Source organism: Giraffa tippelskirchi, chromosome 14 (genome assembly GCF_054371585.1).
Source record: "Giraffa tippelskirchi isolate mGirTip1 chromosome 14, T2T-mGirTip1v1.2.pri, whole genome shotgun sequence".
NCBI classification, from domain to species: Eukaryota; Metazoa; Chordata; class Mammalia; order Artiodactyla; family Giraffidae; genus Giraffa; species Giraffa tippelskirchi.
Genome location: NC_137288.1, coordinates 9,166,135 through 9,189,869, shown reverse-complemented (window position 1 = coordinate 9,189,869; position 23,735 = coordinate 9,166,135). Strand labels below are relative to the sequence as shown.

The 23,735-nt window shown below is 55.1% G+C and overlaps 2 protein-coding genes and 1 long non-coding RNA gene across 5 annotated transcripts in view; 2 read left to right on the top strand and 1 right to left on the bottom strand.

Annotated features, from left to right (window-relative positions):
- Positions 1-23,735, bottom strand: part of LOC145534148 (uncharacterized) — a 770,273-nt gene that overhangs the window by 180,032 nt on the left and 566,506 nt on the right. Inside the window, exons 74-76 of the long non-coding RNA XR_014074274.1 lie at positions 16,931-17,042; positions 9,288-9,399; positions 1,649-1,760 (exon numbers count right to left, since the gene is read on the bottom strand). This is a non-coding gene — a long non-coding RNA (uncharacterized LOC145534148). The remainder of the gene's footprint in view (positions 1-1,648; positions 1,761-9,287; positions 9,400-16,930; positions 17,043-23,735) is intronic.
- Positions 5,439-7,251, top strand: LOC145534099 (uncharacterized). Its single transcript, XM_081561469.1, has 3 exons — positions 5,439-5,638; positions 6,038-6,350; positions 6,603-7,251. The coding sequence occupies exons 1-3, from the start codon at positions 5,504-5,506 to the stop codon at positions 7,229-7,231; spliced, it is 1,077 nt and encodes a 358-aa protein (XP_081417595.1). The 5' UTR covers positions 5,439-5,503; the 3' UTR covers positions 7,232-7,251.
- Positions 13,096-22,542, top strand: LOC145534097 (uncharacterized). 3 transcript variants are annotated; one of them, XM_081561466.1, is made up of 3 exons: positions 13,096-13,281; positions 13,681-13,993; positions 14,246-14,894. In XM_081561466.1, exons 1-3 carry the CDS (start codon positions 13,147-13,149, stop codon positions 14,872-14,874), a joined length of 1,077 nt encoding a protein of 358 aa, XP_081417592.1. In that variant the 5' UTR covers positions 13,096-13,146; the 3' UTR covers positions 14,875-14,894. The 3 variants fall into 3 exon arrangements, with proteins under 3 accessions (XP_081417592.1, XP_081417593.1, XP_081417591.1); XM_081561467.1 differs by lacking the exons at positions 13,681-13,993; positions 14,246-14,894 and adding exons at positions 21,325-21,637; positions 21,890-22,542 and having other exon boundaries at positions 13,113-13,281; XM_081561465.1 differs by lacking the exons at positions 13,096-13,281; positions 13,681-13,993; positions 14,246-14,894 and adding exons at positions 20,748-20,925; positions 21,325-21,637; positions 21,890-22,542.

The window sequence follows — 23,735 nt, the reverse complement described above, 5'->3', positions numbered from 1 at the left end:
ATCTCCAGGCAGGCATTGCTGTGTCAAGGGTGACATCTCAGCCAGAAGGCAGAGGCTGAGCTCGTCTTGTTGCACCAGCTCCCAAAAGAAGCCAAGAAAGGGAGCTGGAACAACAAACCACCCCAACACCCAGGAAAGCGTTCTTCATGACAGAAGGCTAGAAAATGACCCAACATCCTTGTGGCCCAGAACCCCTCTAGAAAATCACTGTTCCATAAAAAAGAGAAACACATGGGAAGTTCCAAGGAGAGGCAATGCCCATGGCCCGTGTACTTGAGAGACAGCCTGACCGCTCCGGGGAAGACACGCACCGACGGAACCCCTTGGGAAACAGCAGTGATAGTCCTCACCGTCGTAAGGGTTTCCTCTGGGGACAACCTGCCCGGGGCACCACACGAGGGAGCAGACCGGCTTCTCTTCCTCTGCCCCCACACCATTCACTCATGAAGGCAGCTCAGGTGTTCTCATGCCCTGCCTGCCTGCCTGCCTGGCTCATCCGTGAGCTGTGACCACCTACAGGGCAGGACTCCACCTTCTCCTCTCTGTGTACCGTGAATCTGCACACAGTGGGCTTGCAGAACCTTAGGAGACTTGAGCCATTCCCACTCGAGCCAGAACCCTCCCCAGGAAGGAAAACAGCTGTGGAGTCACTTTGGCCCCAGCACTGGTTCGAAAGCCTGGCGCCTCCTACAGCCTCTACGGTGTGAAGAGGGAGGTCCCTTCTGACAGAGCTTTCCGGGTCTCAGATCTAAGCTGTTGTTTCACTGTCAGCTGTGTCTCTTCCGTTGCAGCCAGGTGGGCCACGCTGCTCCAAAGGAGCTCACAAGCTGAGTTTCAAGGGAGGTATAGAGAGGACAGGGATGGCTACAACGTACTGCAAACTGAGTGAGGGTCCCCACAATCCTCAGCAAAGGTCTGTGGTGTGCAAGTGGGGAGTAGAGGGCCCCCAAGTTCCAAAGGAAGGGAGGTAGTCGGGAGCTAAAGCCCTTGGCCGCTGTGGTAGTAGCTGCAGATGGCAGCTCGTCCACAGTGCACTTCGAATGAGGTCATATGAGCGGGACTCTGGAAATGGCTCCGAAATCGGGAGAAAGGGGTCAGGGTATGTGGGAATCCGGCGGGGGTGGGGGGTGGATGAAGGAAGGTGTCCCTCCTCTCTCCAGTGCAATTTGGTTTGGTGAGTCTCAAAGCTACCAGATGGCACTTCCCAAGTCAGGCCCCCGCAGGAATCAGGGTGGGCTGCGTGCCTCGGCCCCTGCCACAGGGACAAGCCACACCAGTGGCCTCCCTGAGCTCCAATGGCCGGATCTGGGGGTTCTGTCTGGGTGCACACCTCCTTGCTGTGGCCAAGTTCCCCCCTTCTCTGAGCACCAGCTTCATCCTCTCGAATGAGGACATCGATTGCTACCTTGGCACGTTACTCTCTTCATCCTGTGAAGACTCATTAGGCTTATCCTACAATTACTAGCTGGCCCGAAGAGATATCTCCTGAATCCAGATTAAGCTGGAGTCTCCCAGGCTCATCTGGCATGTCTTCCCTGAAGTCTGCCAAAACCCACACCCTTGCATTTCCAGGGACTCCCCTTAGCCAGCTGGGCAGAAAACCCAGCATGCTTCAAACAAGCTGACAGACAAGCGGGAGAGGACTCACGGGCAGACGGCTTCCCTCAGGTCTCGGGTGGAGCTCTGGGACCACAGCAGCAACGGGCCATCCCAGGCCCTGGGCTCAGCAGCGCCCTCATTCTCAGGCCGGCGGCTCTGCCCTGAGGGGAGCAGGAAGGTCACCAACTGCCGCAGGCGGGCCTCACGCCCCTCCCACTGCTGGAGCCTGACCTCCCCCGGCCCCACCCCTTCCCCTACCCCAGCAGGACGACAGCTCGTCTTCCCCTGGCTTCCAACGGGAGGCCCGGCCCTGGGCCCCGATTGGGCACTGCCCCAGCCCGGAGCCAATCACAGTGGCCAGGGAGGTGGAACGCACCGATTGGCCAGGGCCAGGTCATGTGACCATACTCCCCAGGAAACTCAAATATTACCAAGGTTCCCTAAGAAACCAATGAACAGAATTATCCAGTAAAGGCAAACCGTGCTTTTTAATGAGGCCAATGTCACAGAAAAAAAAAAAAATGCTTCACAATGAACTGCTCAAGGAAGCTACTAAATAAACTTTCAGAAAAGTTTAGTAGTTTTTTTTTTTTTTAATAGGGTGACGGAGAGCTATACCTTTCCCGTCTATGTGAATTTAGGTTTAAACTAGATTTCTCTTGGCTATTATATAAGACAAAAAAACCCACATCCCCCCCTTTCACTCCCCGCACCCCCAAAAAGTGTTTTAATCTATAGAATTTTTGTGTCCTCAGTTGTGTCTGATTCGCGGCAACTCACGAACTCTACACAGCCAGGCTCTTCCGTCCATGGAATTCAGGGCAATTTTTTCTGTCCCAGTAAATGCCCACCCTGGGTGATCCAAAGGCAAGGGCTCAGAGGCTCCTGAGAGACTAACTCCTTTCAGCTGAGCACAGAGCTGGCTCCTCACTGGGATGCCTGTGGCCTGGGGCTCCCTGAGGGGAGAGCAGCACTCGCCCCACCGTGTGGTCACTGCTGGAAGTGCAGGCTGCTCCTCACTCCCCCTTGACAGTGTCCCTGAGGGCAGAACAGTGTGAATCGAATCAAGGTGGAAATGCAAACTCCAATGCAACCAAACTCCCCACAAGGTCTCTAAAACCACTCAGGAACAGGGAATTGGAAACTGCAGGGGATGACAAGAATGGAGATGGAGACTTGACACCTTACACCGAGTTCACTTCCAGTTATCCCTAGACAAACTTTCCATGAAAACTTGTCACAAATCTCGAAGAACAATGAGCAGAAACCGGACACGTGCTTTGAGTCTTCACACACAAAACTAAAAGCCAGTCCACAAAAAAAAACAACCCAGAGAATACAGTGGACTTTGCAAAATCAAAGATATCTACTGTGGGAAAGACCTCATGACAAAAGCAAAAGACAGGTCATACATCGCGAGACGAATGAGTGGAAACACAAAGCTTATCAAGGATGTGTCTCCAAACAGACAAAGAACACCAACACAACAAGCCTGTGAAAACTAGGGAAAGGTCTGAAGGGACACCAGACTGAGGAAGACACACACAGAGGATCCCGGATGATGTCCAGCACTGAGGGCCTGAAGAAACAACAGTCTAGTTGCACCCCCTCAGGCCTGTGTGACCGTGGATGAGGCCTCTGTTTCCCGGTGGCTCTGAGAGATGGACAGGGAGGAAGGGGAAGAGAAGTCACTTGCATTTCTAATACTCACAGCAAAGTCTTCCAACGAGAAGGGAATTATCACCCCCACTGACAATGCCATTCACTGAAGTGATACCCACCAGTCCATCTAACCCAGAAGGGAAGGATGGACCTGTTCTCACAAAACGGCGAGAGATGGAAGAAGGAAGATCAAGCCCACACCAATCACTGGAAAGAGAAGCTGTGCTCAGGGCTTGAAAGAATTCCTATTGGGAAAATGATGTCACAGCCCCACAAGGCAATCCACAGCTTCGATGCTATTCCTCCCAAAATGCCAATGCATTTTCGCACCGAACAAAGAATTGCAAAAGGGGTACGGAGACAGAAAAGAGCCTAAACTGTCAATACAATCCGACGAAAAAGCCCCGATACGGACATCCAAGGTTGTGTGAAAGGAAATTAGACGACCAAACTAGGATCCTCAGGAGAGTATCGGAGAAGGCAATGGCGACCCACTCCAGTACTCTTGCCTGGAAAATGTCCTGGACGGAGGAGCCTGGTAGGCTGCAGGCCATGGGGTCACGCAGAGTCAGACACGACTGAAGTGACTTAGCCGCAGCAGCAGCAGCAGGACAGTATGCTATTGGGAATACAACAACACACACAGATCCAGATCGATGGAATAAAGTGGAGGGTCCAGAAACAAACGCCAGCATCCATGGTCAACTCATCTCTGACACAGAAGGGGAGAATATCCAAATGGGAACAAGAAAGCCTCTTCAATCAATGTCCATGGGAAAACCAGACAGCTACATCTGAAGAACGCTATTGGTTTTGATCTCATACCACCTCAATATAGGGGGAAAACCTCACCCTAAAGACTGATGTCATGAGATAGCTAGAAAGAAGCGTAGGTCAAAGGCTCCTTAACATCAGAGTCTCCTTGCCATTTGCTGGGCGGAGGTCGAAATGGGTCTCTTCAAGTAAGGCAAAGAGGTACACGAAGTACACCCATGGGTTTCCATCCAATGGAACCTCTTCACAACAGAGAAGCTAAGCATTCACAAATGCAAAAGATAGGAAACAGAACATGAGAGACTCCTTGCAAGTGGTGTATCTGAGAAGGGGTTCATATGGAAAGAGACGAAGAATGCACAGCACTCAGATTCCAAGAAACAACACCACCACCACCCTTGACCCTTCCCCCATGACCAACTCCGACCTAAAGCCTTTCTCTCCCTCTAACCTATCCCTAAAACATAACCCTCATCTAATCATATACATGTGCATCCCTAGCATCCATCCATCCACACACGAGAGAGAAAGAGGAAGACACAGACGGAACTGAGAAAGGAAAAGAGAGGGACACAGCCAGAGAGAGACACGGAACCAAAGAGAGGAAAGGAGTCGACGGTCCAGACTTTTCCTCAATCTGCCTCGAAGGTAGAAGCAATGACAGCGCCCTTCCACCCCAGAAGGGGGAAAAGGACGGAAGGTTTGGAGAGGAAAAGACAAGAACGCAGGGAGCCATTAGAAGCTCAGCCACCCGCAGAAGCCGAGCTGGGACACTTGAACAGAATCTCAATGGAAACAGAGGAGCAGAAAGTTGGCTACTCTTTTCTGTAAGAGAGGGAGACCTTCGAGTCTTCCTTTCGGTCCTCCAACTTGGATGCGGGGTCTCAAAACAGTCAGGAGGGGGAGTGCCTTTTCCTGGGTACCACGGCGCATCCAGGCCTCGTTCTGCCCCATTCTGTGCTGTGTCAGCCCTGGATGGAATCTTTCTTTCTGAAGTCTCAGCGCACAAGCTCCACGTGATATCGGCCCCAGGTGGAAAGGCATGGAGCTGCTCGTAGGCCGACAGACCTAGGAAGCAGATGGGAGAATGACCACCGCTCTGCAGATGGAGAGACTGGGGCAACCCTGAGGGGCATATGCTTGTCCAGGGCCACACCACTTATGAGAAGAAGGAGCCTGGTCTGAGAGCAGTGGGGTCCTCGGAGCTCAGGCCCTGGTTGAACCCAGGCCTCCCCAGGGCTGTGGGCTGGGCTGTGTGGGTGTCACTGTGCCTGCACATGGCCTAAGGGGGGTGGTCGAGCAGTCAGAAACCCAGAGATTCCCTTGGGAAGTTTTGGGGAAGGGACCTCAGCACGAACCCCAGGAGATGATGTCACCTGCCGGCAACAGAACCCAACAGAACCCGCAGCCCGGGTATCCAGGCCTCCAGAGCGGAGAGGAGCCCCCAGCCAGTTCACTGGCTGCCAGGATGTTCGGCTGTTTGCCCCTGCCCAGAGGCCGGGGCCTCAGGAGTGCTCACAGGCAGTGTGCGCGGGCACCCTGTCGACGTTGGCTCAGGACACCCCCGAGAGGCCTCTGGCCCTTTGCCCGGAGAAACAGAAAGGTAACACGGGGAGCCCCAGGACGGACCAGGCCGCCTCTCCCATGCCACCCGGAAACAGCGGGTCCTTTGCCTGTGTGTGTGGATGCGGGTTTCTTGGGGTGTGTCTCCCTCAAGGAAGCCCAGGCGGATGTGGGGTCAGAAGCCTGCGGACAAGTTGTGTCCACACCCCAGGGGAGAGCAGGCTGGGCGGGATGGGGAGAGTGCGGGCAGCGGCGGCCGCCCAGGCGGACCTCACACCCTCAGGTGGGTCTCTTTCCTCCCGGGTGGGGATCTGAGCAGACACACGTCTCTGACCCTTCTGGGAAGAGAAGTTCGAGCAGGCAGAAGCAGCGGCTCCACTGCCCAGGCCCAGCTCGGAAAACTCCTAGCATGGCTGGCTGACGGTCACTGTCGTTGCAGAGCTTCCCACGTGATGAGGCCGAGGACGGGGACACCCCATCCACCTCCCGGAGGGAGGGGTCGGAGCACCACCCCCCCGCCCGTGAGGCCCAGTGCAGGCTCCAGGTGAGCGTGCCCACGGAGGCATCAGCCCCACCGGGGGAGAAGCGGAGGCGGGGAAGGCCTGCTGCCGAGACACCGCCCAGGATACACCCGGCGGCCCAGTCTGAGGCTGCCACGGAGCTCAGCACACCCGGCTCCGACCCAGAGTCCCGAGAACCCCGGCCTCTGAGGCAGCAGGAGGACCTGGAGCCCAGCACGCCAGAGCACAGAGGTGAGGACGCTGGGGCTGGTGCACGGGAGTGTGTGGGGAGGGGGTGCTGAGCTACACAGGGACGAGTCCCCGAAAGCTGCTGCTGGGCCTGCAGCAAGCGCTGGCCTCACACCCCCCGCCCCCCATCTTGCACACTTCAGTCCCAAAAGACATCCGACGCTGGGTATTCTTTGGGAATCTCTTGGAAGCTTTCTGTCCCGGGAGACGCACATGCCAAGGCTGGCCTGTGGGCAAACTTTGCTTCTCCCCCAGCTCTAGCACTGGCCTCCAACTGGAACCAGGCTCCGCTTCCCAGACCTGTCCCTACAGAGGTGCTGGCTCCAGGTGCAGGACCCAGGGATCCACCGAGGGCAGATGGAGAACCGAGACTTGCCCTCGCAGAGACACCAGGCCAGCTGGGTTCTGGCCAGCACACCGGGCAGATCGGATCTCCATGCCTGCAGGACCCCCAGCCCCAGGCACTGATGTCCCACCCCCTCAGCCAGAACCTCCACCTCCACGTGCACCTCTACCTGCTCGGGCTCTGGCAGGAGAACCCGAGGCAGAGGAGGAGTCACCGCCTCGGCAGGGAGAGCCTGCCCTGGCTCCCGCGCAACACCCAGACGCCCACGATGACTCACCCACCCCTGCAGGGAGAACGAGCCCCCGCTCTGGACAGACACCCAGAGTCCTTGCCGGAAACACCACGTCCAGGGGAGCGGTCGGCTCTGCAGCCTCCATCCCCGTCTGCTCACCGTGGACGCTGGCAACTCGGTCTGCCCCCAGGGGACATGGAGTTCCTTTCCCCTGAACTGCTTTGCATTTGGTTTGTTTCCACCTTTCTGGTGATGTTTTATTTTTTGTATGGTTTCCTGTACTTTTGTTGGTTAAGTTGGGATTAGTAAACTTTTTCATCATTGTTGCAATTTGGGAACACTGTTGTGTAACTCTGGTGATACTGTGTTACCATCACCACTTTGTAGTTTCAGACCCGTTTGATCTTTATGCCCCACCCCCCAACAAAGCCTGGATTCAAGGCAAGCACGCCCTGTTCATCCCTTCCCCCGATCCTGAACACAATTTCATCCTTTCTTTGTGCATTCCTTCCTATATTCTTGGTGTCCCCAATCAATGACTCTCAGTGAAATGACTGAAGGAGTGTTTTTTGGACTCTCCAACTACTGTAAGACTCCATTGGAGAGTTCTCATTTGTATGTCATTTGAACTAGCCTTTGATATCTGAAAGGACGGTGTACGTCCTTTCAAGATACCATGTGCCAAACGAAGCCCTTTTGGCAACTGCCATCATTATCTCCAGGCAGGCATTGCTGTGTCAAGGGTGACATCTCAGCCAGAAGGCAGAGGCTGAGCTCGTCTTGTTGCACCAGCTCCCAAAAGAAGCCAAGAACGGGAGCTGGAACAACAAACCACCCCAACACCCAGGAAAGCGTTCTTCATGACAGAAGGCTAGAAAATGACCCAACATCCTTGTGGCCCAGAACCCCTCTAGAAAATCACTGTTCCATAAAAAAGAGAAACACATGGGAAGTTCCAAGGAGAGGCAATGCCCATGGCCCGTGTACTTGAGAGACGGCCTGACCGCTCCGGGGAAGACACGCACCGACGGAACCCCTTGGGAAACAGCAGTGATAGTCCTCACCGTCGTAAGGGTTTCCTCTGGGGACAACCTGCCCGGGGCACCACACGAGGGAGCAGACCGGCTTCTCTTCCTCTGCCCCCACACCATTCACTCATGAAGGCAGCTCAGGTGTTCTCATGCCCTGCCTGCCTGCCTGCCTGGCTCATCCGTGAGCTGTGACCACCTACAGGGCAGGACTCCACCTTCTCCTCTCTGTGTACCGTGAATCTGCACACAGTGGGCTTGCAGAACCTTAGGAGACTTGAGCCATTCCCACTCGAGCCAGAACCCTCCCCAGGAAGGAAAACAGCTGTGGAGTCATTTTGGCCCCAGCACTGGTTCGAAAGCCTGGCGCCTCCTACAGCCTCTACGGTGTGAAGAGGGAGGTCCCTTCTGACAGAGCTTTCCGGGTCTCAGATCTAAGCTGTTGTTTCACTGTCAGCTGTGTCTCTTCCGTTGCAGCCAGGTGGGCCACGCTGCTCCAAAGGAGCTCACAAGCTGAGTTTCAAGGGAGGTATAGAGAGGACAGGGATGGCTACAACGTACTGCAAACTGAGTGAGGGTCCCCACAATCCTCAGCAAAGGTCTGTGGTGTGCAAGTGGGGAGTAGAGGGCCCCCAAGTTCCAAAGGAAGGGAGGTAGTCGGGAGCTAAAGCCCTTGGCCGCTGTGGTAGTAGCTGCAGATGGCAGCTCGTCCACAGTGCACTTCGAATGAGGTCATATGAGCGGGACTCTGGAAATGGCTCCGAAATCGGGAGAAAGGGGTCAGGGTATGTGGGAATCCGGCGGGGGTGGGGGGTGGATGAAGGAAGGTGTCCCTCCTCTCTCCAGTGCAATTTGGTTTGGTGAGTCTCAAAGCTACCAGATGGCACTTCCCAAGTCAGGCCCCCGCAGGAATCAGGGTGGGCTGCGTGCCTCGGCCCCTGCCACAGGGACAAGCCACACCAGTGGCCTCCCTGAGCTCCAATGGCCGGATCTGGGGGTTCTGTCTGGGTGCACACCTCCTTGCTGTGGCCAAGTTCCCCCCTTCTCTGAGCACCAGCTTCATCCTCTCGAATGAGGACATCGATTGCTACCTTGGCACGTTACTCTCTTCATCCTGTGAAGACTCATTAGGCTTATCCTACAATTACTAGCTGGCCCGAAGAGATATCTCCTGAATCCAGATTAAGCTGGAGTCTCCCAGGCTCATCTGGCATGTCTTCCCTGAAGTCTGCCAAAACCCACACCCTTGCATTTCCAGGGACTCCCCTTAGCCAGCTGGGCAGAAAACCCAGCATGGTTCAAACAAGCTGACAGACAAGCGGGAGAGGACTCACGGGCAGACGGCTTCCCTCAGGTCTCGGGTGGAGCTCTGGGACCACAGCAGCAACGGGCCATCCCAGGCCCTGGGCTCAGCAGCGCCCTCATTCTCAGGCCGGCGGCTCTGCCCTGAGGGGAGCAGGAAGGTCACCAACTGCCGCAGGCGGGCCTCACGCCCCTCCCACTGCTGGAGCCTGACCTCCCCCGGCCCCACCCCTTCCCCTACCCCAGCAGGACGACAGCTCGTCTTCCCCTGGCTTCCAACGGGAGGCCCGGCCCTGGGCCCCGATTGGGCACTGCCCCAGCCCGGAGCCAATCACAGTGGCCAGGGAGGTGGAACGCACCGATTGGCCAGGGCCAGGTCATGTGACCATACTCCCCAGGAAACTCAAATATTACCAAGGTTCCCTAAGAAACCAATGAACAGAATTATCCAGTAAAGGCAAACCGTGCTTTTTAATGAGGCCAATGTCACAGAAAAAAAAAAAAAAATGCTTCACAATGAACTGCTCAAGGAAGCTACTAAATAAACTTTCAGAAAAGTTTAGTAGTTTTTTTTTTTTTTTTAATAGGGTGACGGAGAGCTATACCTTTCCCGTCTATGTGAATTTAGGTTTAAACTAGATTTCCCTTGGCTATTATATAAGACAAAAAAACCCACATCCCCCCCTTTCACTCCCCCCACCCCCAAAAAGTGTTTTAATCTATAGAATTTTTGTGTCCTCAGTTGTGTCTGATTCGCGGCAACTCACGAACTCTACACAGCCAGGCTCTTCCGTCCATGGAATTCAGGGCAATTTTTTCTGTCCCAGTAAATGCCCACCCTGGGTGATCCAAAGGCAAGGGCTCAGAGGCTCCTGAGAGACTAACTCCTTTCAGCTGAGCACAGAGCTGGCTCCTCACTGGGATGCCTGTGGCCTGGGGCTCCCTGAGGGGAGAGCAGCACTCGCCCCACCGTGTGGTCACTGCTGGAAGTGCAGGCTGCTCCTCACTCCCCCTTGACAGTGTCCCTGAGGGCAGAACAGTGTGAATCGAATCAAGGTGGAAATGCAAACTCCAATGCAACCAAACTCCCCACAAGGTCTCTAAAACCACTCAGGAACAGGGAATTGGAAACTGCAGGGGATGACAAGAATGGAGATGGAGACTTGACACCTTACACCGAGTTCACTTCCAGTTATCCCTAGACAAACTTTCCATGAAAACTTGTCACAAATCTCGAAGAACAATGAGCAGAAACCGGACACGTGCTTTGAGTCTTCACACACAAAACTAAAAGCCAGTCCACAAAAAAAAACAACCCAGAGAATACAGTGGACTTTGCAAAATCAAAGATATCTACTGTGGGAAAGACCTCATGACAAAAGCAAAAGACAGGTCATACATCGCGAGACGAATGAGTGGAAACACAAAGCTTATCAAGGATGTGTCTCCAAACAGACAAAGAACACCAACACAACAAGCCTGTGAAAACTAGGGAAAGGTCTGAAGGGACAGCAGACTGAGGAAGACACACACAGAGGATCCCGGATGATGTCCAGCACTGAGGGCCTGAAGAAACAACAGTCTAGTTGCACCCCCTCAGGCCTGTGTGACCGTGGATGAGGCCTCTGTTTCCCGGTGGCTCTGAGAGATGGACAGGGAGGAAGGGGAAGAGAAGTCACTTGCATTTCTAATACTCACAGCAAAGTCTTCCAACGAGAAGGGAATTATCACCCCCACTGACAATGCCATTCACTGAAGTGATACCCACCAGTCCATCTAACCCAGAAGGGAAGGATGGACCTGTTCTCACAAAACGGCGAGAGATGGAAGAAGGAAGATCAAGCCCACACCAATCACTGGAAAGAGAAGCTGTGCTCAGGGCTTGAAAGAATTCCTATTGGGAAAATGATGTCACAGCCCCACAAGGCAATCCACAGCTTCGATGCTATTCCTCCCAACATGCCAATGCATTTTCGCACCGAACAAAGAATTGCAAAAGGGGTACGGAGACAGAAAAGAGCCTAAACTGTCAATACAATCCGACGAAAAAGCCCCGATACGGACATCCAAGGTTGTGTGAAAGGAAATTAGACGACCAAACTAGGATCCTCAGGAGAGTATCGGAGAAGGCAATGGCGACCCACTCCAGTACTCTTGCCTGGAAAATGTCCTGGACGGAGGAGCCTGGTAGGCTGCAGGCCATGGGGTCACGCAGAGTCAGACACGACTGAAGTGACTTAGCCGCAGCAGCAGCAGCAGGACAGTATGCTATTGGGAATACAACAACACACACAGATCCAGATCGATGGAATAAAGTGGAGGGTCCAGAAACAAACCCCAGCATCCATGGTCAACTCATCTCTGACACAGAAGGGGAGAATATCCAAATGGGAACAAGAAAGCCTGTTCAATCAATGTCCATGGGAAAACCAGACAGCTACATCTGAAGAACGCTATTGGTTTTGATCTCATACCACCTCAATATAGGGGGAAAACCTCACCCTAAAGACTGATGTCATGAGATAGCTAGAAAGAAGCGTAGGTCAAAGGCTCCTTAACATCAGAGTCTCCTTGCCATTTGCTGGGCGGAGGTCGAAATGGGTCTCTTCAAGTAAGGCAAAGAGGTACACGAAGTACACCCATGGGTTTCCATCCAATGGAACCTCTTCACAACAGAGAAGCTAAGCATTCACAAATGCAAAAGATAGGAAACAGAACATGAGAGACTCCTTGCAAGTGGTGTATCTGAGAAGGGGTTCATATGGAAAGAGACGAAGAATGCACAGCACTCAGATTCCAAGAAACAACACCACCACCACCCTTGACCCTTCCCCCATGACCAACTCCGACCTAAAGCCTTTCTCTCCCTCTAACCTATCCCTAAAACATAACCCTCATCTAATCATATACATGTGCATCCCTAGCATCCATCCATCCACACACGAGAGAGAAAGAGGAAGACACAGACGGAACTGAGAAAGGAAAAGAGAGGGACACAGCCAGAGAGAGACACGGAACCAAAGAGAGGAAAGGAGTCGACGGTCCAGACTTTTCCTCAATCTGCCTCGAAGGTAGAAGCAATGACAGCGCCCTTCCACCCCAGAAGGGGGAAAAGGACGGAAGGTTTGGAGAGGAAAAGACAAGAACGCAGGGAGCCATTAGAAGCTCAGCCACCCGCAGAAGCCGAGCTGGGACACTTGAACAGAATCTCAATGGAAACAGAGGAGCAGAAAGTTGGCTACTCTTTTCTGTAAGAGAGGGAGACCTTCGAGTCTTCCTTTCGGTCCTCCAACTTGGATGCGGGGTCTCAAAACAGTCAGGAGGGGGAGTGCCTTTTCCTGGGTACCACGGCGCATCCAGGCCTCGTTCTGCCCCATTCTGTGCTGTGTCAGCCCTGGATGGAATCTTTCTTTCTGAAGTCTCAGCGCACAAGCTCCACGTGATATCGGCCCCAGGTGGAAAGGCATGGAGCTGCTCGTAGGCCGACAGACCTAGGAAGCAGATGGGAGAATGACCACCGCTCTGCAGATGGAGAGACTGGGGCAACCCTGAGGGGCATATGCTTGTCCAGGGCCACACCACTTATGAGAAGAAGGAGCCTGGTCTGAGAGCAGTGGGGTCCTCGGAGCTCAGGCCCTGGCTGAACCCAGGCCTCCCCAGGGCTGTGGGCTGGGCTGTGTGGGTGTCACTGTGCCTGCACATGGCCTAAGGGGGGTGGTCGAGCAGTCAGAAACCCAGAGATTCCCTTGGGAAGTTTTGGGGAAGGGACCTCAGCACGAACCCCAGGAGATGATGTCACCTGCCGGCAACAGAACCCAACAGAACCCGCAGCCCGGGTATCCAGGCCTCCAGAGCGGAGAGGAGCCCCCAGCCAGTTCACTGGCTGCCAGGATGTTCGGCTGTTTGCCCCTGCCCAGAGGCCGGGGCCTCAGGAGTGCTCACAGGCAGTGTGCGCGGGCACCCTGTCGACGTTGGCTCAGGACACCCCCGAGAGGCCTCTGGCCCTTTGCCCGGAGAAACAGAAAGGTAACACGGGGAGCCCCAGGACGGACCAGGCCGCCTCTCCCATGCCACCCGGAAACACCGGGTCCTTTGCCTGTGTGTGTGGATGCGGGTTTCTTGGGGTGTGTCTCCCTCAAGGAAGCCCAGGCGGATGTGGGGTCAGAAGCCTGCGGACAAGTTGTGTCCACACCCCAGGGGAGAGCAGGCTGGGCGGGATGGGGAGAGTGCGGGCAGCGGCGGCCGCCCAGGCGGACCTCACACCCTCAGGTGGGTCTCTTTCCTCCCGGGTGGGGATCTGAGCAGACACACGTCTCTGACCCTTCTGGGAAGAGAAGTTCGAGCAGGCAGAAGCAGCGGCTCCACTGCCCAGGCCCAGCTCGGAAAACTCCTAGCATGGCTGGCTGACGGTCACTGTCGTTGCAGAGCTTCCCACGTGATGAGGCCGAGGACGGGGACACCCCATCCACCTCCCGGAGGGAGGGGTCGGAGCACCACCCCCCCGCCCGTGAGGCCCAGTGCAGGCTCCAGGTGAGCGTGCCCACGGAGGCATCAGCCCCACCGGGGGAGAAGCGGAGGCGGGGAAGGCCTGCTGCCGACACACCGCCCAGGATACACCCGGCGGCCCAGTCTGAGGCTGCCACGGAGCTCAGCACACCCGGCTCCGACCCAGAGTCCCGAGAACCCCGGCCTCTGAGGCAGCAGGAGGACCTGGAGCCCAGCACGCCAGAGCACAGAGGTGAGGACGCTGGGGCTGGTGCACGGGAGTGTGTGGGGAGGGGGTGCTGAGCTACACAGGGACGAGTCCCCGAAAGCTGCTGCTGGGCCTGCAGCAAGCGCTGGCCTCACACCCCCCGCCCCCCATCTTGCACACTTCAGTCCCAAAAGACATCCGACGCTGGGTATTCTTTGGGAATCTCTTGGAAGCTTTCTGTCCCGGGAGACGCACATGCCAAGGCTGGCCTGTGGGCAAACTTTGCTTCTCCCCCAGCTCTAGCACTGGCCTCCAACTGGAACCAGGCTCCGCTTCCCAGACCTGTCCCTACAGAGGTGCTGGCTCCAGGTGCAGGACCCAGGGATCCACCGAGGGCAGATGGAGAACCGAGACTTGCCCTCGCAGAGACACCAGGCCAGCTGGGTTCTGGCCAGCACACCGGGCAGATCGGATCTCCATGCCTGCAGGACCCCCAGCCCCAGGCACTGATGTCCCACCCCCTCAGCCAGAACCTCCACCTCCACGTGCACCTCTACCTGCTCGGGCTCTGGCAGGAGAACCCGAGGCAGAGGAGGAGTCACCGCCTCGGCAGGGAGAGCCTGCCCTGGCTCCCGCGCAACACCCAGACGCCCACGATGACTCACCCACCCCTGCAGGGAGAACGAGCCCCCGCTCTGGACAGACACCCAGAGTCCTTGCCGGAAACACCACGTCCAGGGGAGCGGTCGGCTCTGCAGCCTCCATCCCCGTCTGCTCACCGTGGACGCTGGCAACTCGGTCTGCCCCCAGGGGACATGGAGTTCCTTTCCCCTGAACTGCTTTGCATTTGGTTTGTTTCCACCTTTCTGGTGATGTTTTATTTTTTGTATGGTTTCCTGTACTTTTGTTGGTTAAGTTGGGATTAGTAAACTTTTTCATCATTGTTGCAATTTGGGAACACTGTTGTGTAACTCTGGTGATACTGTGTTACCATCACCACTTTGTAGTTTCAGACCCGTTTGATCTTTATGCCCCACCCCCCAACAAAGCCTGGATTCAAGGCAAGCACGCCCTGTTCATCCCTTCCCCCGATCCTGAACACAATTTCATCCTTTCTTTGTGCATTCCTTCCTATATTCTTGGTGTCCCCAATCAATGACTCTCAGTGAAATGACTGAAGGAGTGTTTTTTGGACTCTCCAACTACTGTAAGACTCCATTGGAGAGTTCTCATTTGTATGTCATTTGAACTAGCCTTTGATATCTGAAAGGACGGTGTACGTCCTTTCAAGATACCATGTGCCAAACGAAGCCCTTTTGGCAACTGCCATCATTATCTCCAGGCAGGCATTGCTGTGTCAAGGGTGACATCTCAGCCAGAAGGCAGAGGCTGAGCTCGTCTTGTTGCACCAGCTCCCAAAAGAAGCCAAGAAAGGGAGCTGGAACAACAAACCACCCCAACACCCAGGAAAGCGTTCTTCATGACAGAAGGCTAGAAAATGACCCAACATCCTTGTGGCCCAGAACCCCTCTAGAAAATCACTGTTCCATAAAAAAGAGAAACACATGGGAAGTTCCAAGGAGAGGCAATGCCCATGGCCCGTGTACTTGAGAGACGGCCTGACCGCTCCGGGGAAGACACGCACCGACGGAACCCCTTGGGAAACAGCAGTGATAGTCCTCACCGTCGTAAGGGTTTCCTCTGGGGACAACCTGCCCGGGGCACCACACGAGGGAGCAGACCGGCTTCTCTTCCTCTGCCCCCACACCATTCACTCATGAAGGCAGCTCAGGTGTTCTCATGCCCTGCCTGCCTGCCTGCCTGGCTCATCCGTGAGCTGTGACCACCTACAGGGCAGGACTCCACCTTCTCCTCTCTGTGTACCGTGAATCTGCACACAGTGGGCTTGCAGAACCTTAGGAGACTTGAGCCATTCCCACTCGAGCCAGAACCCTCCCCAGGAAGGAAAACAGCTGTGGAGTCATTTTGGCCCCAGCACTGGTTCGAAAGCCTGGCGCCTCCTACAGCCTCTACGGTGTGAAGAGGGAGGTCCCTTCTGACAGAGCTTTCCGGGTCTCAGATCTAAGCTGTTGTTTCACTGTCAGCTGTGTCTCTTCCGTTGCAGCCAGGTGGGCCACGCTGCTCCAAAGGAGCTCACAAGCTGAGTTTCAAGGGAGGTATAGAGAGGACAGGGATGGCTACAACGTACTGCAAACTGAGTGAGGGTCCCCACAATCCTCAGCAAAGGTCTGTGGTGTGCAAGTGGGGAGTAGAGGGCCCCCAAGTTCCAAAGGAAGGGAGGTAGTCGGGAGCTAAAGCCCTTGGCCGCTGTGGTAGTAGCTGCAGATGGCAGCTCGTCCACAGTGCACTTCGAATGAGGTCATATGAGCGGGACTCTGGAAATGGCTCCGAAATCGGGAGAAAGGGGTCAGGGTATGTGGGAATCCGGCGGGGGTGGGGGGTGGATGAAGGAAGGTGTCCCTCCTCTCTCCAGTGCAATTTGGTTTGGTGAGTCTCAAAGCTACCAGATGGCACTTCCCAAGTCAGGCCCCCGCAGGAATCAGGGTGGGCTGCGTGCCTCGGCCCCTGCCACAGGGACAAGCCACACCAGTGGCCTCCCTGAGCTCCAATGGCCGGATCTGGGGGTTCTGTCTGGGTGCACACCTCCTTGCTGTGGCCAAGTTCCCCCCTTCTCTGAGCACCAGCTTCATCCTCTCGAATGAGGACATCGATTGCTACCTTGGCACGTTACTCTCTTCATCCTGTGAAGACTCATTAGGCTTATCCTACAATTACTAGCTGGCCCGAAGAGATATCTCCTGAATCCAGATTAAGCTGGAGTCTCCCAGGCTCATCTGGCATGTCTTCCCTGAAGTCTGCCAAAACCCACACCCTTGCATTTCCAGGGACTCCCCTTAGCCAGCTGGGCAGAAAACCCAGCATGCTTCAAACAAGCTGACAGACAAGCGGGAGAGGACTCACGGGCAGACGGCTTCCCTCAGGTCTCGGGTGGAGCTCTGGGACCACAGCAGCAACGGGCCATCCCAGGCCCTGGGCTCAGCAGCGCCCTCATTCTCAGGCCGGCGGCTCTGCCCTGAGGGGAGCAGGAAGGTCACCAACTGCCGCAGGCGGGCCTCACGCCCCTCCCACTGCTGGAGCCTGACCTCCCCCGGCCCCACCCCTTCCCCTACCCCAGCAGGACGACAGCTCGTCTTCCCCTGGCTTCCAACGGGAGGCCCGGCCCTGGGCCCCGATTGGGCACTGCCCCAGCCCGGAGCCAATCACAGTGGCCAGGGAGGTGGAACGCACCGATTGGCCAGGGCCAGGTCATGTGACCATACTCCCCAGGAAACTCAAATATTACCAAGGTTCCCTAAGAAACCAATGAACAGAATTATCCAGTAAAGGCAAACCGTGCTTTTTAATGAGGCCAATGTCACAGAAAAAAAAAAATGCTTCACAATGAACTGCTCAAGGAAGCTACTAAATAAACTTTCAGAAAAGTTTAGTAGTTTTTTTTTTTTTTTTTAATAGGGTGACGGAGAGCTATACCTTTCCCGTCTATGTGAATTTAGGTTTAAACTAGATTTCTCTTGGCTATTATAAAAGACAAAAAAACCCACATCCCCCCCTTTCACTCCCCCCCACCCCCAAAGTGTTTTAATCTATAGAATTTTTGTGTCCTCAGTTGTGTCTGATTCGCGGCAACTCACGAACTCTACACAGCCAGGCTCTTCCGTCCATGGAATTCAGGGCAATTTTTTCTGTCCCAGTAAATGCCCACCCTGGGTGATCCAAAGGCAAGGGCTCAGAGGCTCCTGAGAGACTAACTCCTTTCAGCTGAGCACAGAGCTGGCTCCTCACTGGGATGCCTGTGGCCTGGGGCTCCCTGAGGGGAGAGCAGCACTCGCCCCTCCGTGTGGTCACTGCTGGAAGTGCAGGCTGCTCCTCACTCCCCCTTGACAGTGTCCCTGAGGGCAGAACAGTGTGAATCGAATCAAGGTGGAAATGCAAACTCCAATGCAACCAAACTCCCCACAAGGTCTCTAAAACCACTCAGGAACAGGGAATTGGAAACTGCAGGGGATGACAGGAATGGAGATGGAGACTTGACACCTTACACCGAGTTCACTTCCAGTTATCCCTAGACAAACTTTCCATGAAAACTTGTCACAAATCTCGAAGAACAATGAGCAGAAACCGGACACGTGCTTTGAGTCTTCACACACAAAACTAAAAGCCAGTCCACAAAAAAAAAAAAAAAAAACCAGAGAATACAGTGGACTTTGCAAAATCAAAGATATCTACTGTGGGAAAGACCTCATGACAAAAGCAAAAGACAGGTCATACATCGCGAGACGAATGAGTGGAAACACAAAGCTTATCAAGGATGTGTCTCCAAACAGACAAAGAACACCAACACAACAAGCCTGTGAAAACTAGGGAAAGGTCTGAAGGGACACCAGACTGAGGAAGACACACACAGAGGATCCCGGATGATGTCCAGCACTGAGGGCCTGAAGAAACAACAGTCTAGTTGCACCCCCTCAGGCCTGTGTGACCGTGGATGAGGCCTCTGTTTCCCGGTGGCTCTGAGAGATGGACAGGGAGGAAGGGGAAGAGAAGTCACTTGCATTTCTAATACTCACGGCAAAGTCTTCCAACGAGAAGGGAATTATCACCCCCACTGACAATGCCATTCACTGAAGTGATACCCACCAGTCCATCTAACCCAGAAGGGAAGGATGGACCTGTTCTCACAAAACGGCGAGAGATGGAAGAAGGAAGATCAAGCCCACACCAATCACTGGAAAGAGAAGCTGTGCTCAGGGCTTGAAAGAATTCCTATTGGGAAAATGATGTCACAGCCCCACAAGGCAATCCACAGCTTCGATGCTATTCCTCCCAAAATGCCAATGCATTTTCGCACCGAACAAAGAATTGCAAAAGGGGTACGGAGACAGAAAAGAGCCTAAACTGTCAATACAATCCGACGAAAAAGCCCCGATACGGACATCCAAGGTTGTGTGAAAGGAAATTAGACGACCAAACTAGGATCCTCAGGAGAGTATCGGAGAAGGCAATGGCGACCCACTCCAGTACTCTTGCCTGGAAAATGTCCTGGACGGAGGAGCCTGGTAGGCTGCAGGCCATGGGGTCACGCAGAGTCAGACACGACTGAAGTGACTTAGCCGCAGCAGCAGCAGCAGGACAGTATGCTATTGGGAATACAACAACACACACAGATCCAGATCGATGGAATAAAGTGGAGGGTCCAGAAACAAACCCCAGCATCCATGGTCAACTCATCTCTGACACAGAAGGGGAGAATATCCAAATGGGAACAAGAAAGCCTCTTCAATCAATGTCCATGGGAAAACCAGACAGCTACATCTGAAGAACGCTATTGGTTTTGATCTCATACCACCTCAATATAGGGGGAAAACCTCACCCTAAAGACTGATGTCATGAGATAGCTAGAAAGAAGCGTAGGTCAAAGGCTCCTTAACATCAGAGTCTCCTTGCCATTTGCTGGGCGGAGGTCGAAATGGGTCTCTTCAAGTAAGGCAAAGAGGTACACGAAGTACACCCATGGGTTTCCATCCAATGGAACCTCTTCACAACAGAGAAGCTAAGCATTCACAAATGCAAAAGATAGGAAACAGAACATGAGAGACTCCTTGCAAGTGGTGTATCTGAGAAGGGGTTCATATGGAAAGAGACGAAGAATGCACAGCACTCAGATTCCAAGAAACAACACCACCACCACCCTTGACCCTTCCCCCATGACCAACTCCGACCTAAAGCCTTTCTCTCCCTCTAACCTATCCCTAAAACATAACCCTCATCTAATCATATACATGTGCATCCCTAGCATCCATCCATCCACACACGAGAGAGAAAGAGGAAGACACAGACGGAACTGAGAAAGGAAAAGAGAGGGACACAGCCAGAGAGAGACACGGAACCAAAGAGAGGAAAGGAGTCGACGGTCCAGACTTTTCCTCAATCTGCCTCGAAGGTAGAAGCAATGACAGCGCCCTTCCACCCCAGAAGGGGGAAAAGGACGGAAGGTTTGGAGAGGAAAAGACAAGAACGCAGGGAGCCATTAGAAGCTCAGCCACCCGCAGAAGCCGAGCTGGGACACTTGAACAGAATCTCAATGGAAACAGAGGAGCAGAAAGTTGGCTACTCTTTTCTATAAGAGAGGGAGACCTTCGAGTCTTCCTTTCGGTCCTCCAACTTGGATGCGGGGTCTCAAAACAGTCAGGAGGGGGAGTGCCTTTTCCTGGGTACCACGGTGCATCAAGGCCTCGTTCTGCCCCATTCTGTGCTGTGTCAGCCCTGGATGGAATCTTTCTTTCTGAAGTCTCAGCGCACAAGCTCCACGTGATATCGGCCCCAGGTGGAAAGGCATGGAGCTGCTCGTAGGCCGACAGACCTAGGAAGCAGATGGGAGAATGACCACCGCTCTGCAGATGGAGAGACTGGGGCAACCCTGAGGGGCATATGCTTGTCCAGGGCCACACCACTTATGAGAAGAAGGAGCCTGGTCTGAGAGCAGTGGGGTCCTCGGAGCTCAGGCCCTGGCTGAACCCAGGCCTCCCCAGGGCTGTGGGCTGGGCTGTGTGGGTGTCACTGTGCCTGCACATGGCCCAAGGGGGGTGGTCGCGCAGTCAGAAACCCAGAGATTCCCTTGGGAAGTTTTGGGGAAGGGACCTCAGCACGAACCCCAGGAGATGATGTCACCTGCCGGCAACAGAACCCAACAGAACCCGCAGCCCGGGTATCCAGGCCTCCAGAGCGGAGAGGAGCCCCCAGCCAGTTCACTGGCTGCCAGGATGTTCTGCTGTTTGCCCCTGCCCAGAGGCCGGGGCCTCAGGAGTGCTCACAGGCAGTGTGCACGGGCACCCTGTCGACGTTGGCTCAGGACACCCCCGAGAGGCCTCTGGCCCTTTGCCCGGAGAAACAGAAAGGTAACACGGGGAGCCCCAGGACGGACCAGGCCGCCTCTCCCATGCCACCCGGAAACACCGGGTCCTTTGCCTGTGTGTGTGGATGCGGGTTTCTTGGGGTGTGTCTCCCTCAAGGAAGCCCAGGCGGATGTGGGGTCAGAAGCCTGCGGACAAGTTGTGTCCACACCCCAGGGGAGAGCAGGCTGGGCGGGATGGGGAGAGTGCGGGCAGCGGCGGCCGCCCAGGCGGACCTCACACCCTCAGGTGGGTCTCTTTCCTCCCGGGTGGGGATCTGAGCAGACACACGTCTCTGACCCTTCTGGGAAGAGAAGTTCGAGCAGGCAGAAGCAGCGGCTCCACTGCCCAGGCCCAGCTCGGAAAACTCCTAGCATGGCTGGCTGACGGTCACTGTCGTTGCAGAGCTTCCCACGTGATGAGGCCGAGGACGGGGACACCCCATCCACCTCCCGGAGGGAGGGGTCGGAGCACCACCCCCCCGCCCGTGAGGCCCAGTGCAGGCTCCAGGTGAGCGTGCCCACGGAGGCATCAGCCCCACCGGGGGAGAAGCGGAGGCGGGGAAGGCCTGCTGCCGAGACACCGCCCAGGATACACCCGGCGGCCCAGTCTGAGGCTGCCACGGAGCTCAGCACACCCGGCTCCGACCCAGAGTCCCGAGAACCCCGGCCTCTGAGGCAGCAGGAGGACCTGGAGCCCAGCACGCCAGAGCACAGAGGTGAGGACGCTGGGGCTGGTGCACGGGAGTGTGTGGGGAGGGGGTGCTGAGCTACACAGGGACGAGTCCCCGAAAGCTGCTGCTGGGCCTGCAGCAAGCGCTGGCCTCACACCCCCCGCCCCCCATCTTGCACACTTCAGTCCCAAAAGACATCCGACGCTGGGTATTCTTTGGGAATCTCTTGGAAGCTTTCTGTCCCGGGAGACGCACATGCCAAGGCTGGCCTGTGGGCAAACTTTGCTTCTCCCCCAGCTCTAGCACTGGCCTCCAACTGGAACCAGGCTCCGCTTCCCAGACCTGTCCCTACAGAGGTGCTGGCTCCAGGTGCAGGACCCAGGGATCCACCGAGGGCAGATGGAGAACCGAGACTTGCCCTCGCAGAGACACCAGGCCAGCTGGGTACTGGCCAGCACACCGGGCAGATCGGATCTCCATGCCTGCAGGACCCCCAGCCCCAGGCACTGATGTCCCACCCCCTCAGCCAGAACCTCCACCTCCACGTGCACCTCTACCTGCTCGGGCTCTGGCAGGAGAACCCGAGGCAGAGGAGGAGTCACCGCCTCGGCAGGGAGAGCCTGCCCTGGCTCCCGCGCAACACCCAGACGCCCACGATGACTCACCCACCACTGCAGGGAGAACGAGCCCCCGCTCTGGACAGACACCCAGAGCCCTTGCCGGAAACACCACGTCCAGGGGAGCGGTCGGCTCTGCAGCCTCCATCCCCGTCTGCTCACCGTGGACGCTGGCAACTCGGTCTGCCCCCAGGGGACATGGAGTTCCTTTCCCCTGAACTGCTTTGCATTTGCTTTGTTTCCACCTTTCTGGTGATGTTTTATTTTTTGTATGGTTTCCTGTACTTTTGTTGGTTAAGTTGGGATTAGTAAACTTTTTCATCATTGTTGCAATTTGGGAACACTGTTGTGTAACTCTGGTGATACTGTGTTACCATCACCACTTTGTAGTTTCAGACCCGTTTGATCTTTATGCCCCACCCCCCAACAAAGCCTGGATTCAAGGCAAGCACGCCCTGTTCATCCCTTCCCCCGATCCTGAACACAATTTCATCCTTTCTTTGTGCATTCCTTCCTATATTCTTGGTGTCCCCAATCAATGACTCTCAGTGAAATGACTGAAGGAGTGTTTTTTGGACTCTCCAACTACTGTAAGACTCCATTGGAGAGTTCTCATTTGTATGTCATTTGAACTAGCCTTTGATATCTGAAAGGACGGTGTACGTCCTTTCAAGATACCATGTGCCAAACGAAGCCCTTTTGGCAACTGCCATCATTATCTCCAGGCAGGCATTGCTGTGTCAAGGGTGACATCTCAGCCAGAAGGCAGAGGCTGAGCTCGTCTTGTTGCACCAGCTCCCAAAAGAAGCCAAGAACGGGAGCTGGAACAACAAACCACCCCAACACCCAGGAAAGCGTTCTTCATGACAGAAGGCTAGAAAATGACCCAACATCCTTGTGGCCCAGAACCCCTCTAGAAAATCACTGTTCCATAAAAAAGAGAAACACATGGGAAGTTCCAAGGAGAGGCAATGCCCATGGCCCGTGTACTTGAGAGACGGCCTGACCGCTCCGGGGAAGACACGCACCGACGGAACCCCTTGGGAAACAGCAGTGATAGTCCTCACCGTCGTAAGGGTTTCCTCTGGGGACAACCTGCCCGGGGCACCACACGAGGGAGCAGACCGGCTTCTCTTCCTCTGCCCCCACACCATTCACTCATGAAGGCAGCTCAGGTGTTCTCATGCCCTGCCTGCCTGCCTGCCTGGCTCATCCGTGAGCTGTGACCACCTACAGGGCAGGACTCCACCTTCTCCTCTCTGTGTACCGTGAATCTGCACACAGTGGGCTTGCAGAACCTTAGGAGACTTGAGCCATTCCCACTCGAGCCAGAACCCTCCCCAGGAAGGAAAACAGCTGTGGAGTCATTTTGGCCCCAGCACTGGTTCGAAAGCCTGGCGCCTCCTACAGCCTCTACGGTGTGAAGAGGGAGGTCCCTTCTGACAGAGCTTTCCGGGTCTCAGATCTAAGCTGTTGTTTCACTGTCAGCTGTGTCTCTTCCGTTGCAGCCAGGTGGGCCACGCTGC

Excerpts from the sequence above, each read along its gene's own strand:
- LOC145534097 (XM_081561467.1), top strand. The coding sequence starts at position 13,147 with ATGTTCGGCTGTTTGCCCCTGCCCAGAGGCCGGGGCCTCAGGAGTGCT. Across the intron at positions 13,282-21,324 it reads TTGCCCGGAGAAACAGAAAG|AGCTTCCCACGTGATGAGGC; the intron begins GTAACACGGGGA and ends CTGTCGTTGCAG. Across the intron at positions 21,638-21,889 it reads CAGCACGCCAGAGCACAGAG|CTCTAGCACTGGCCTCCAAC; the intron begins GTGAGGACGCTG and ends CTTCTCCCCCAG.
- LOC145534099 (XM_081561469.1), top strand. The coding sequence starts at position 5,504 with ATGTTCGGCTGTTTGCCCCTGCCCAGAGGCCGGGGCCTCAGGAGTGCT. Across the intron at positions 5,639-6,037 it reads TTGCCCGGAGAAACAGAAAG|AGCTTCCCACGTGATGAGGC; the intron begins GTAACACGGGGA and ends CTGTCGTTGCAG. Across the intron at positions 6,351-6,602 it reads CAGCACGCCAGAGCACAGAG|CTCTAGCACTGGCCTCCAAC; the intron begins GTGAGGACGCTG and ends CTTCTCCCCCAG.